This window comes from Megalobrama amblycephala, linkage group LG11 (assembly GCF_018812025.1).
Source record: "Megalobrama amblycephala isolate DHTTF-2021 linkage group LG11, ASM1881202v1, whole genome shotgun sequence".
Lineage (NCBI taxonomy): Eukaryota > Metazoa > Chordata > Actinopteri > Cypriniformes > Xenocyprididae > Megalobrama > Megalobrama amblycephala.
In genome coordinates, this window is record NC_063054.1 from 33,342,065 (window position 1) to 33,357,517 (window position 15,453).

The 15,453-nt window shown below is 34.1% G+C and overlaps 2 protein-coding genes across 6 annotated transcripts in view; both read right to left on the bottom strand.

The window, feature by feature from the left end:
* Window positions 1-1,322, bottom strand: part of mcm9 (minichromosome maintenance 9 homologous recombination repair factor) — a 24,513-nt gene extending 23,191 nt beyond the window's left edge. Inside the window, exon 1 of one of the 2 annotated variants that reach the window (XM_048207562.1) lies at window positions 1,094-1,301. The gene's annotated coding sequence lies outside the window, so the exon portion shown is untranslated. Of the gene's footprint in view, window positions 1-1,093 lie in introns of both variants that reach the window. The other variant, XM_048207563.1, reaches the window with a different exon arrangement.
* Window positions 1,323-1,734: 412 nt separating this feature from the next.
* The window catches only part of fam184ab (family with sequence similarity 184 member Ab), a 96,609-nt gene continuing 82,890 nt past the window's right edge, over window positions 1,735-15,453 (bottom strand). For 2 of the 4 annotated variants that reach the window (XM_048207569.1, XM_048207570.1), the window contains exons 16-19: window positions 13,616-13,733; window positions 11,275-11,379; window positions 9,062-9,270; window positions 1,735-2,390 (exon numbers count right to left, since the gene is read on the bottom strand). In XM_048207569.1, the coding sequence (XP_048063526.1) occupies window positions 2,309-2,390; window positions 9,062-9,270; window positions 11,275-11,379; window positions 13,616-13,733 (514 nt within the window). In that variant the 3' untranslated portion in view covers window positions 1,735-2,308. Of the gene's footprint in view, window positions 2,391-9,061; window positions 9,271-9,302; window positions 9,747-11,274; window positions 11,380-13,615; window positions 13,734-15,453 lie in introns of those variants that run through there. The other 2 variants (XM_048207572.1, XM_048207571.1) reach the window with 2 other exon arrangements.

Consider the following 15,453-nt stretch of genomic DNA (forward strand, 5'->3'; position numbering starts at 1 on the left):
TATATATATATATATATATATATAAAAATTCAAAATTGCTTTATTGGCATGACTGTAAATAATACAATATTGCCAAAGCATACATAAACCAATAATAAAAAAATCTGTATAATAGAAGAAAATAATATCAAATATTATAACGCTATCAAATATTACAACATAACTTAAATTTAAATTAACAGTGTAACAAATTAAAACATGTCTGAACATTTGATATATATATATATATATATATATATATATATATACACACACACACACACATATATATATATATATATATATATATATATATATATATATATATATATATATATATATATATATATATATATATATATATATATATATATATATATATATATATTTTATATTATATATACACATATACACACACACAGTCTAAAATTTTAAATTAAATATTTATTTTATTTAATATTTAAAAATGACAAACATTATATATTTGAATAACCATTCCTCTGTTGAGTACTATTTTTATATAGGCAATAATTACATATAAATGTAACCATGTTTTGTATAAGATATGATTGAAACTTTATAATGCAGGCACACAGAGAATAAATAACATTTTAAATTATTTTATTTACAATTAAAACAAATGAATATAATAAATTATAAAATTAAGTAATCACATTATTATTATATTATTAATAATAATAATAATAATAATAATAACAACCCTGACATTTTAATTACCTTTTTTATAACCCATTTAATGCTGTTTTGTACTTCACTTCAATAGTCCTACAGCAACAAATTATTAAAAAAATATATAAAGATTTCATGCAGCTGCTTAATTAATTTAGGTCATAAAATTGCATTAATAGAACTTACACAGTTTTATATACAATGATACAGAAGTGGTGTTTAAAAAGTTTTAGATGAAGGACACAGCTGTTACTGCCTGTCATGTAACGTTAGTGTTAGTACTGATTCAGACTAACAAGCCTTCAAACCATTTCCGGTGTGCTTATTGCTCTCCTGAGCAAACTTCTACAAACAATAAAAACCTACAAGAATAATAAATAGCACTATTAATATTGAATTCCCTACAGTGCTGTATTTGACATACCTGGGTAGATGAGCATAAGTTCACATTCACATTTGGATGTTTCTTCCTATCCACGTTTTCAGATTTGGCGCTTTGTTTTTAACCTTTCTGCGATGTAGGGGAGCACGTGTAAACAAACTATTAATTCTAGCACAATATAATTAATTCCAAACCAGTTATATTACTTTAAAAGTATTTTATCATTTATATGCTTTGTTTGATTCGTTATTTTTATGTCTATATTGGCGCTAACAGATTATAAACCATGTAATAAATAATACACCCCCCTTTTCTGGACTTGGTACAAACCAGTGAACGGAAAACGTGCGATACAGAAGTCGATGACGTTATCACGTCTCCCTCTGACCGCCAGTATAAAAGTCCCTTAGGTTTTATGGAAACGACAGTGATAATATCGATTTTTGATTATATTAAGAAAAAAAATGTATTTACTTATATTCTAAATCACTTTATTTTATTGAATATTAACAGCTAGGGAAAGTAGCACTTTTGGTTTCTCTTATGTCCCATTCTACAGGTCATAATTTTTTTTTTTATTATATATAATAATAAAAAAATAAAGATACACAAACTTACCTCTCATCTCCGATTATTGATTTGTCACTGCAGGGTCACTGTTCTTATATCAAGAAAAAGCCAAATGACAATAAAAGTGTTTATTGTTTCTTCTTTCAGGGCAATATGTGTTGATGTATATGAAAATACAGGCATTTTAAATCATATGTTCGTTGCTTTTGGTTCCTTGAATGGTAAAAGTTCACTCACATAACAGACACACTTTATTAAATGTCACAATAATTATTTATTCTTACGCATACACCAGTAATATAAATATAAAATATGCATTTATTTTAAAATTAGTGAGACATCATTATATCTGTGTTGAGACATCCATACAAACAATTTAATCCTACCAAAATTGATAATGCAGCTGTAACAAAGTCATTACGGTGGCATTCTAAAATTAGATACAGAGACAATACTGTTTTTTTTCCTCTTTTAACAAATAGTAATTAGCAGCGTATGAACCACTCTATAGAAACTGCAGTAAATGAAATGTCAAACATACCTATCATCACTGTAAAAACAAGAAACCCATTCACAGTGGGGAGAGAAAAAAAAAAAAGAACAAATGAAAGGATGTGTGGATAAATAATATATTACATTTTTGTCTTTTTTGTTTGGTTTGGTCGACATGCTCTTCAATTGCAAAAGTCAGAAGGAGAAGTACTGAGCGAACCACTCTTGTCTCTGGGGGTCTGGAGAGGTCACGGGTGATTCTTCTCCTTCAGGAGGGCTGAGGAGAAAAACAAACAGAGAGAGACGGAGATGGAGACAAAGAAACAGAAAGAAAGACAGTCAGAGACATGGAGAGAATCACAAAACCGCTACAGCTTGTTTCGATACTGATCGCATAGCAACCGCTGGATTGTTGGGTGTTTTTAATGTATGTCTGTGGGTATTTTGACTTTTTTTTTTTTTTTTTTTTTGAGATCCCAGGAACCGAGTGATATCATTTGAAGTAAATACCATGAATATGGTAATCATTTAATAACAAATTACCATGGTCTCACTATTAAAAAATAAACAGTGAATGGGATGTGCTTCCCGTTGCTGTTAGAGATGCTCACACACTAGCCAGTTTTAAGAAGCTGTTAAAAACTCATCTTTTTAAAATTGCTTATATGGACTATCAGTAATATTCTTTTGTGTTGTACTGTAATGAGTATTTTATGATTTATAGTTTATTGCAGTTTTGTATTTTATTTGTTTGTAGCGCTTTGGGCTCTAGAAAAGCGCGTTATAAATAAAATGTATTATTATTATTATTAATATAGAAATTATTTGTTAAAGAGTTTATATTTTTATTCAGCAAGGAAGCATTGAGTTGATCAAAAGTGACAGTAAATACATTTATAATGTTACAAAAGATTTCTATTTTTTATATTCATGAAAGAATCCTATTAAAAAAAGTATCACTATTTCCACAAAAGTCTTATGCAACACAACTGTTTTCAACATTGATAATAATAAGAAATGTTTCTTGAGCGCCAAATCTGCATATTAGAATGATTTCTGAAGGATCATGTGACACTGAAGACTGGAGTAATGATGCTGAAAATTCAGCTTTGAATGACATGAATAAATTACATTTTAATATATAGTAAAATAGAAAACAGTTATTTTAAATTGTAAAAAATATTTCACAATATTGCCATTTTTATTGTATTTTTGATCAAAAATATATATTTATTTTTTTGAGTAGATAAACAGTTTTTTTTAACAAATTCTCTGCAAAATCTTGTCATGAAGCTCAAAAAAAAAAAACAAAAAAAAACTTTTTCTCTCAAGGTTAAGTGTGCTGTGTGCGTCTCACTTCACCTTCCGGACCAGATCCCGCTTTCAATCCTGATTAATTTAGCCCTGAAGTCAATGTTTATAGAGACTTTTTATTTCTCCCTCACAGCTCTGCTCTTTAAAAACTTAAACACACCTCTAGAATATTTCAAGGTTTAGTCAGAGGAAAGAGTTTCTCGAAGCTGAAAGGTTTCTTTCAGGTAGCTCAGTTGTGTGCTTGAGATGCTGACTGACTGACGTCTGGGCTTCTAACACTGACTCAGAAAGTTTGCAGCACATTGATGGTTGGCTGTGCCTGGTGTCTTCTTACTTCCTAAATAGATCGATCGGTCTGTCTGTCTGTCTATCTGTCTGTCTGTCTGTCTATCTATCCATCCATCCATCCATCCATCCATCCATCCATCCATCCATCCATCCATCCATCCATCCATCCATCTATCTATCTATCTATCTATCTATCTATCCATCCAAACTTTTTTTATAAGAAATTACAGTAACATGGATTTTTTTTTAACTTTAGTTTATTTATTCTCATTACATTCAAATTTGAATTGCTTTTTTGCATCCTGTTCAATCTCAGTTCAAATTGAGGAACTGAATTGGAAACAAAAAGATCAAAACTGACTTCAGATTGAAGCTTGACATTTTATGACGTTGATGTGTTCAGCATTCATCTGCTGTTTCATGACGGTGTCATCTAACGCAGAGACTATGGATGGATAAATACAGCATTTATTACTCTAATGTGAAAGTAGTTTGCAAACTTGAGCCAGCCAGATGAAAAAAAATAAAAATTCAAATTTTTTTCATACACATAAATTCAGTGTTGATCAGTGCTGATATCTTCAGTCAGCCCGTTCTTGTGTATTCGAACTGCTGAATCTTTGGTATTGTTGGCTTGAAATCTAATCTCTATTCTTTCATATCTCCAATAAAATCAATGTGCTTTGGTCCCTGATGCCCGAGTTGCAGCAAACTCAATTTAACGCTCAATCGAGCATTTACATCAGCCTGTTCAGCACTAATGTAACTGCTACCTGCACTGAGATACAGGATCGTGAAAGTTAAACACCTTCAAAGCCGCACATCTGAAACGGAGTCATTTGACTCATTTGGAAAGAAGGTATGCAAACTATGCAAAAATATTTTGAATTAGAGAGATTTTTTTAATGCATTCTATGGCTGTTCACATGTTATTCTTAGACTATTTTTTAATCAATTGTTTATGTAAAAGAGCTACACAGATTACATTGTGACTAGGGCTGTCAAAATAACGCGTTAATTTCGATTAATTAATCTGAGAAAAAATAACGTGTAAAAAAAAAATAACGCAGATTAATCCATTCCGCATTGACCTTTGAACCTGGAGCCGTTCTAGCCACCATTCGACTGTAAAATGAAGGAGGGAGACGACTGCTGTGCTGACGGACAGAACGAGCAGAGCTCCTCCCTCGTGCATGCAAGCTCTCTCTGTCTTCAAAGTAAGCATCGTTTTTGTACTCTCTCTACCTCACACACAATAATCTAAATCAACTGACACAATGCTAAAAGTCCATAAGACCGAATCCATGTTTCACGAGGCGCATTCGGAGAATGTTTTTCCTGAATAACCGTTGGGTGTGAATAGTGCTCAAAAGAACGTCACCTCATCTTCTCTGACAGGCGCCCTGCACATGCAGCTGACATAAACCACACTTTCAGTAAACAAAAAGAAAATCCTATCCAGTGGTGAAGTGTTTTCTGTGTTGACAAATCTTTTGCGATGTCCTAATAATGCGTCAATAATGTCCAATTCGCGACCTAATGACTCATTTGAACAGATTCATTTTAATGAATCATGACATCAACTGATCTGTCCACACGGTCTATAATGAATCATTTACTCGAACAACTCTGAAATGAGAACCTAAGTGTGCTTACCCCATTTAGCAAGAGTGGTTAGTAAAATGAGCCTTAATAATCCTATTTTCAGGTTAATTAAATGACAATGTGTAGTACATTAGGCCTACCTATAAAATCAGTTAGTTTAGACTGGAGTGAGGTGAAACCAGAACAAAGCAAGTTGTTGTTAGCTAGGTGCATTCAATTGTATATGGTAGAAAATTATATTATTAGTTAATGTAACTTCTAAATGCTACTTTTTAATACTTTTCAGGTTTAGCAAAAAAGCATCTTCTCTTAAAAATCACTTTTTTTTTTTTTGCAAAGAGGGCAAGAAAGAATTACAGTGAGAGTGACGGGTACTTTATTGTCAGTATCGGGCTCGCAGATCACGTGGGTAGGGCACTTTTTACTGTTTGTGTGGATGACCATGTCTGTCACCATTGAAGACCATTTTTGACCCAGGAAAAACCCTGCATTGATTCATTTGAATTGAAATATTTAATACTTTCACAACAATTATGTATGCGATTAATTTAGATTAATTAATCACAGAGTATGTAATTAATTAGATTAAAATTTTTAATCGATTGACAGCCCTAATTGTGACACATCTAGCGTTTTTCCTCATGCCCTGAAAATTGCATTTTTTTTTTAAAAAACCCAACTTAAATTGCCGTTGACGTATTTGCTATTAAACATGACATTTGGATAGGACATATCAAAATGATTATCTTTTAAAACAAATATATTCTTAGTCTAGAGAGCAATTGACTGGAAAATGTGTAGAAAAAAAAGACTCTCAGACTTTACATTTTAGATGTGCATTTCTGCTAAAACAGAATTTTGCCAACTTTTAGAGTATATTAGCATATAAATGTCAAAGCAAACACATATTGACTAAAAGCCACAAAACTCAGGCATAAAATTAAAAATACAGCACTTTTAAATCATTAGTTTATGTAAACGTGTGCTAGATGGACACCTTTGACCACTGTGATGCATCTATTTTTCTCTGCATTTTTAAAAACCCTACTGAAATTGACATTGATGTATTTCCTAAAACATGACTTTGGATAGGATTTATTAAAAAGATTGTCCATTTTTTATAAAATGTTTTTAAATAATAATCTAATTATCATTCGACTGGACAGAAATCAATATTTTTTCTCTATTTTCCCAGACTGTACAGTTTAATTGTGTGCATATCTACTAAAAGTGAATTTGTCAACTTTTAGGAGTACATTAGCATATAAATGGCCTTGAAGTGAACGCATATAGACTAAAAGCCACAAAACTCAAGTGTCAAATTACAAATAGCACTTTTAAAAATTAATCTTGAGACCCTAAAGATCAAGTGCGAGCATTCAGTGTGAATGGCCCCTAAATCATAATATAAAATAGCAACAGAGTTCTGAATATGAGAAAGGACAACACTTGAATATTAAAAATGACTCTAGTTCAGTTGCTAAGTGCACCAAATGTCACCCTGACATGAACTGAACTGAAATGGACAGACCATATGAGTCTACCTTGCTGTGTCACTTGCACCTCATTTACATTCACACCAGCATGCAAGAAGAACACGCAATGGTGCTTCAGATGAGATGATACTTCCTGCGTCAAGAGCAGCCGCAACAGTGACAGAGCAAATCATGCATGACACGACCACCGCTAACAACATGCCAACTGCAAAAGCAGAGCCATAGGCAAAGGTTTATTGTAGAAAAAAAAAGAGCGGGAATATTATAATAAAAGCCTAAAACAGTGTAATTTACATGTTCACATAGATGCAAGAGTACATTACGGAAATTTTTTTTTTTTTTTTTTTTTTTTCTCCAAATACAAAATAAAAATAAAACATTCATTCTCTCCAATGTAATGTGATCTTCAAGGACAGTATAAGACAGTTACATAACAGATGAGTCATATAACTTCCATCACAAACAGAAAACACAACACACAGACAGACACCAACTCCCAGCATGCACTGCGACAGTGGGGACACATGCTCCCATTTGCATTCCAATGCCATTTCCAAAGCTCATGTATGGGACTTCAGAAAATAACATTATGCATACATGTACATCAGTGTTAGGAAAAAGCTAAAGTATCCCTTTTATTTGCCTGATGCACCGGCTGCGTTCGGAATGGTATACTAGCTTAGTATGAAGTATATATACAGTATAGTATGAAACAGGATGTGATATGCAATGAGAATGTTTCAAAAAGTAGTATGCTACATTGTTAGTATGACTGCATTACGCTGCATGTTTAATTCAACAAGCGGCATGCAGTTAGCATCTCAGAAATGAATTAAGAAAATGAGAAAAACTACATATTAAAATATATAATCACATACTTTAGTGCAGTGTTGTTATTGTTACCTAAAACTAAAACTAATTCAAATTTGTTTTGTTTAATTAAAATAAAGCTGAAATTAATCAAAATATAAATACTAGATGAGAAAATTAAATGTAAAAATCAGAAATTAGAAATACTAAAGCAAAATAGAAATACTTAAAAAAAAAAAAAACTAAAATGGCAAAAGCACATAAAACTTAAACTAAAATTTAAATGAAAACTGAAAATATAAAAAATAAAAGATAATTAAAAATATTAATATATTAATTTTAGCGCTGTCAAATGATTAATCGCGATTAATCACATCCAAAATAAAAGTTTGTGCTTACATGTGTGTACTGCGTATATTTATTATGTATATAGAAATACACACACACACACATGTATATATATATATATATATATATATATATATATATATATATATATAAAAAACAAAAATATGTATGTATATATATATATATATATATATATATATATATATATAACAAAAATATATTATATATATATATATATATATATATATATATGTGTGTGTGTGTGTGTGTGTACAAACAAATATATTATGTAATACAAATATATTATGTAAAAACACTCTTATTTGACAATCATTTGACAGCACTAATTAATATCTAAATAATAATAACAAATGTCATAACCTAAAATGTCATAACCTTTAGCAGTCCCATAAATAATGAAATTAATAATAATAAAAAAAGAATGTATAAAACGATGTTCAGGTTCATTCATCACTGGTAATAAAAGGCCAAACGGAAAGCATTGCATTATGAGATACAGTACCCAGCATAGTGTGCTCTATTGTGTCCTGCAAAATATAGTAGGGTATTCCATGCATATAGAGTATTTTTAGTATGTGTAGTATGGTAGTATTCCATTCCGAACAAGTGTACTGACCACAAAAGTACAAAAATAAAATAAAATAAAAATAAAAAAGTGAATGATTTTTTGCTTGGCAACTTAAAATTCTTCAATGTATTCCCCTCCAAAAGCAGCACATCCTTCAAATAGCACCAATCCAAAGGGGAATTCTAACACGAACCTAGCCCGAGACCAGGGCGGCGCACTCATTATTCAAGTTAATTACGTGTTTCAAAGGAGATCGGAGCCGAAATTCTGGATTTCACGCTCTCTGTTAGGCAGAGAGGAGCCTGGGAGACGCAAACACAAAGCAAACCATCAGAAGTTTCCGTGTGCATTTCCTTGGCACGTAAAAGGGATACCACAGCTGCCTCTAGAAACGTCAGGAGTGAGGAGTGGGCGGTAAATTTTCAGTGTGCTGATGTGTTTGTCCTCTGGCCTGTGGTGCAGAGAGCGAGGCGTCTGCCGTGATGAGGTGCGCCTCACCTCGTCAATTTCTTGGGTTCGGTGAGAGGGGTTGGTGGGGGCAGGGGTTTGCTCGTGTTAGGCTCCAGCTGGTGAATGGGGGAGTTGGGGATGGGTTCGAGGCGGTTGGGTTGGGGCTGGCCGCTCCCTGTCCCCGAAGCCTCCACATTGGCCCTAAGATTGGCCGAGGTGCTGAATCGGGCGGCTGAGTTGTCGTTCTTTCGCTTTTGCTACATAGGACGACAAGAAAAGCAAACAAAAAAAAGGAAGTTGGGAGAGCTTGATGCTCCATTTTTAAGAAGTTCTTCTAAAGATTACTTCCTAACAAAGTCCCGCTGAAAGTCAAAGCTTGCAACACTCAGCAGAGGAAGCATCAGTCGCTCTCAGCCAATCAAATCAAAATGAGTCGAAAGAGATATGTCAGAGGAAGAGGCTGTTGAAAATTTTCAGATTGAAAAAAGAATGGCTTGGAAAGCAAAGAAGAACTGGATGTCTAAACAGGAAGAGAACGCGGAGTAACGAGAGACACTAACACTCACACGTCAACATACACACATATATGCACATGTAAATCACTGACGCTTGGAAGTTATAGAACACAGATGAGGGCAACAGTGAAATATATCTGGTGAAACAGAATGACATCGTTTAGACTGGATCAGGAACTGCTGTGATGTATGGAACAAACATCATTTCCTCTTAAGCTCTGGAAAAACAGGAAGTTGTAAAAGGATGGCTCACTCAAAAATGAAAATTCCGTCTCCATTTCCTCACCCTCATGTTGTTTAATTGAATAATGCACTGGTCTCTCTTTTGTATGCAATTGCAATCTTTTAAGCCTCAAAATGTGCCCAATCGGACCATAAAAGAAGTCCATACAAGTCTTGTGAACTCATACGATACTCTGAGTGAAAAACAGACGAACATATGATGTTGTGCACTAACAATATTCAAGAACAACAGATATAGATTCACTGAAAATATCCGAAACTAAATCTAAAACTGTTCAAATAATTTTTGTTAAATGAAATAAAGCTGAAATAAAATATAAATATGAGATGTAAAACTTTTTTAAAATTTAAAAATCAAAATGTTGCCTTGGCTATTAAATGTATAAATGTTAAGTGCTAATTAAAGTATTACAATTTCTACAACTAAAATAAAAATGAAGCTAAATATAAAAACAACAAAATAACTAAGACTTGGATAAGGAATATAAAAAAAACGAAAGGTATCAAAATAACATTAAAAGCCAACTCAAAATATTAAAAAGTATTATAACAGTATATAAATAAATTTTTTTTTTAGTATAAGAAGTATGGTAGTACTCCATGCTGAACAAGCATATAGACTACAACAAATAAGAATAAAATAGATATCATATGGCTTTAGAAGTATTTAAATATAGTGCAAAAGTCGTATGGACAACTTTTATGATACTTTTATGGGTGTTTTGGGTCCTTTTTGAAGCTTGAAAGCTTCAGTCCCCATTCATTTCAATTGCATGAAAAAAAAAAAATACAATAAAATACATTCTCTGCTTATAACATGAGGATGAGTAAATGATGTCAGAATATTCATTTTTGGGAGAAAAATCCCTTTAATAAATGTGTGTATGTACGAGCTTGATGAGAACTCCAGCATGTTCCCAGTGAACAGTGTTTCCAGTGAACTCCAGTCTGGCATGTCAGTTGTATTGCCTTTGATTGCTCTCCAGTAACACTGCATTCTAACCAGGTTAAGTCATCTGCACAGTAATCAGAGCATATTTGATTTTTAATATACAGCTATAGAACAGGATAATAAACCAATGAGATTTCACTGTGAAAGCAAGTGACCACTGGCTGGGAATTCCAATTAGCAATGCACATTTTCTGCTTTTTGTGCTATGCCTGGCTAGGATACAGTGTAATAAAAGACATTCAAGATGAAGCCCCATTGAGAAATGCGTTGATGCTGTCTTTTCCAAAACTTAGTGAGCTGCTTCACTGTCCACTCTCTCTATATTAGAAATGATGTAGAGAGAATGTATGCACCTACGAACTTGCATTTTGTTCAATTTCTTTGTGCTCTGCCAAGCTGTTTTTTATCAAAAGAGTGTATCCCATGCGAACAGCAAGCATCCAAATTAAAATGGAGCCTAATCAGATCACTAGGTTTTGGAACAGCAACAATGTCTTACTCAAACTAAGTAATTACCAGCTCCACACACAAGGACAAAAAAGAAATCTTACCTTGACAAGAGGGTTAATGACACCAACATTGGGGTTTGTGTTGAATATTTTGTTGAAGTTGGTCTCTCTGTTTACAAGCTCCAGCTGGTAGAACTTTTTGTCATCCTGTAAAGAAAAGTAGATGCTCTCATGATATTCACTGAGTACCATTAGTCTCCAGAACATCTGATGAAGTGCACTAAACATAAAAAGTGTTTTAAAAGCTTGAAAATATGAATTAAATTAATGAGCTGTCGGGTGCCTATAGCCTTGCGGGCAGCACGCCGACGTGTAGCAAGGTTGCGCTTCGGGCGACCCCGAGATCGAGTCCCCCCTCTCTCTCTCCCAATTTGCTTCCTGTCAATTAACTGTCCTATCCCAATAAAAGGCAAAAATGCCAAAAATAAATCTAAAAAAAAAGAAAAAAAAAAAAAGATAAGCTTCTATTCAAAATGCTAGTTCACATGATGATAAAAATTGCGAAATTGTAAAATCATTTAATATTTTTTATTATGCATGTTTTAATATGTATTTTACATGTCCATACAGTCAGTTTTAGAAATTCTATTGCTATTTTAATTCTAAAAATATATTTTTAAATGGTATTAACATCAAAACCTTGCCATGATAAAATGTGAATTGGTTTTCCCAATAAAATATAAATTCATACATTTAAATATAAACTATATTTTAATCTGTGTTCTCCCCACAAATTACGTTCCTCAAAATAATTATAAACTCTCATTAAAAATTTGACATTGAATTTTTTTATTTTTTTCAAATATCACATATCCACTCTGTCACATAAAACAAAGAAACATATAACTTCAAAAGTTCCATATTCTTCAATATCAAACCATATCCATGTTATTTTCATTTCAGCTCTGGTTCAGTTCCGCTAATTAACTGAAGTCCGTTCAACTTAAAGGTGCCCAAGAATGCTTTTTCACAAGATGTAATATAAGTCTAAGGTGTCTCCTTAATGTGTCTGTGAAGTTTAAGCTCAAAATACCCCATAGATTTTTTTTAATTAATTTTTTTAACTGCCTATTTTGGGGCATCATTAACTATGCACTGATTTTTTCAGTCGCCGCCCCTTTAAATCGCGTGCCCCCTGCCTCACGAGCTCTCGACTATATTACAGCGCATTTACAAAGTTCACACAGCTAATATAACCCTCAAATGGATCTTTACAAGATGTTCGTCATGCATGCTGTGTGCATACATCGGATCATGTGAGTATAGTATTTATTTTGATGTTCACATTTGATTCTCTATGAGTTTGAGGCTATGCTCCGTGGCTAACGGGCTAAAGCTAACATTACACACTGTTGGAGAGATTTATAAAGAATGAAGTTGTGTTTATGAATTATACAGACTGCAAGTGTTTAAAGATGAAAATAGCGACGGCTCTTGTCTCCGTGAATACAGTAAGAAACGATGGTAACTTTAACCTCATTTAACAGTACATTAGCAACATGCTAACGAAACATTTAGAAAGACAGTTTACAAATATCACTAAAAATATCATGTTATCATGGATCATGTCAGTTATTATCACTCCATCTGCCATTTTTCACTGTTGTTCTTGCTGGCTTACCTTGTCTGTGCACAGATCCAGACGTTAATACTGCCTTTCCTTGTTTAATGCTTGAACATGGGCTGGCATATATGCAAATATTGGGGGCGTACATATTAATGATCCCGACTGTTACGTAACAGTCGGTGTTATGTTGAGATCCGCGTGTTTTCCGGAAGTCTTTTAAACAAATGAGATTTACATAAGAAAGAGGAAGCAATGGGGTTTGAAACTCAATGTATGTCTTTTCCATGTACTGAACTCTTGTTATTCATCTATGCCAAGATAAATTCAATTTTTCATTCGAGGGCACCTTTAATTTGTAATAATCTGTATGCATCACTGAAATTAAATGTTTTTAATTTTAATGCATAAGGTCTATTCTCAATTGAAAAGACCAGCATAGCTGATATAATTATAAATTAATTATTATGTAATTATAGCAGGTGCTAGTGTGATTTCATTGCAGTCTAAATTGGAAAGATACAAGAAACATGGATGCCAAATGTCTAACAACGTTGTTTTAGAAATACATTTTTCAGAGATTGTGGTTGTCACTGTGTATAGAGCAGGATTAAGCTGGTGTTTTCAGCAGGGTTGTCTGTCCTGAAATAGATCTATCCCTCCAGTCTTGCGAGACTCTGCTAATCTCAGCAGGATGTAGCAGGACCGTGCACCCGTGGGATACCTCGTCTTGTGTAACAAGATTCACAGCTGAGGAATTTCACAATAAAACCTGAGATACTGTGAATGAGCATGTCACACTTCTTAAAGAGCTCTTACCACCAGTTTCTTGACCAAAGCTTCTCTCTCGGCCACCATGTCCTTCAGTTCGGCTATTGTCTGCAGATCCTCATGCCTGCTCTCTCTGTTCCGGAACTTCTCTTCTGTCCCCTCCAACCTGAGGAGCAAAGACATTTCTTTAAGATGAAGGTTTCTCTTCAACCTTGAAATGAGTGCCTAACACCGTTTAAATGGTTAGTTGCATTTTATCATTAGCATTTAACATTGTGTTCTCCAGTTCAAGATGGTGGACAAGGCGAGAGAAATGTATAGATGAACTTGCATTTCAATCGACAGGAATCGACTATTTTACCCAATTATTTGTCTGTTTTAATGCTTATTAGAGTATTGCAGCATTAGCAATTGAAAATCAATTGAAATAGCATGCAGAGCACTATTTGTGTCAGTTGCTAACTATGTAGAGCACTTCAATTGGTCACTTGGCAGCAAGACACATCACATGGTTTAGAAACTGAGCTCTCTCCATTCTGTTTACAATCAGCCTGTCATCTGTTTGAGCTTGTGACTCATTACTGAGAGTGAAATTTGACTATTCTGACACTTTTAGCTCAGTTAGAAAGCAAAGCTGATGGCTTTGCACTTTGAACACAGAATTAATTAAACCATTGATCGGATCCTCATGATGATACTGGCATCTAGCCTTCATTTTCTCTACTCTACTCTCTATTGGATTAGTGTGATAGTTGAAATCATCAGCACCTGTGAATACCCGTCGCTCAATCATTCTTTCATCTACAGGAATTCTTTGATTACCAGTGTCATTAAGAATCAATATCTGCATGTTTCTGCATCTTTGAAGGATGTTTCAAAACGTGTGCTGAATCTTTACTGAGCATGTAATGTGACTCTTCCCGAGAGGTGTACGGTGTTATGATTGATGGCTGTTTTCATATGAAAACCTTCCCTAAGGACTTTACAACCCCTTGTAATAATGAAACTGAGGCCGTTTCATGAATAGTTTTAAACTGCTGCAAACAGCAGACAACACTGCAGTTTTAACTACTAGGGGCATGCTTATATATTCAGACTAAATAGGTCATTATCCTGCGGTCAGGATTGGCACTGTCCTCCCAGATTTGCACTCTCCTGTCCCAAGAACAACATTTAAATCAATCTGTCTGTCTGTCTATCATTCATTCTTCATCCGTGTGTCAATCCATCCATCCAGCCGTCCATGCATCTATATCTGTCCACCCATCCGTCTATCTATCCGTCTGTCTGTCTATCTATCTATCCATATCTGTCCACCCATCCGTCTATCTATATATCCATCCGTCTATCCATCTGTATATTCATGTCTGTCTGTCTGTCTGTCTATCTATCTCCACTTGTCAATCCATCCATCAGCCCATCCATCCGCCCGCCCACCCACCTGTCTGTCTATCTATCTATCCGCATATATCTATCCTATTTATCCATCCATCCATCCGTCCATCCATCCGTCTGTCCATCCATCCATCCGTCCGTCCGTCCGTCCATATATCCATCCATCGTCTGTATAAGCGTCTGCTCAACTGTCGATCCATATCTGTCCACCCATCCGTCTATCTATATATCCATCCATCTGTATATCCATCCGCCCACCTGTCTGTCTGTCTATCTATCTATCCGTATGTATCTATCCTATTTATCCATCCTTCATCCATCCGTCTGTCCATCCGTCCATCCATCCATCCATCCATCCATCCATCCATCCATCATCTGTATATGCATCCGCTCAACTGTCGATCCATATCTGTCCACCCATCCGTCTATCTATATATCCATCCATCTGTATATCCATCCATACGTACGTCTGTCTATCTACCTATCTATCT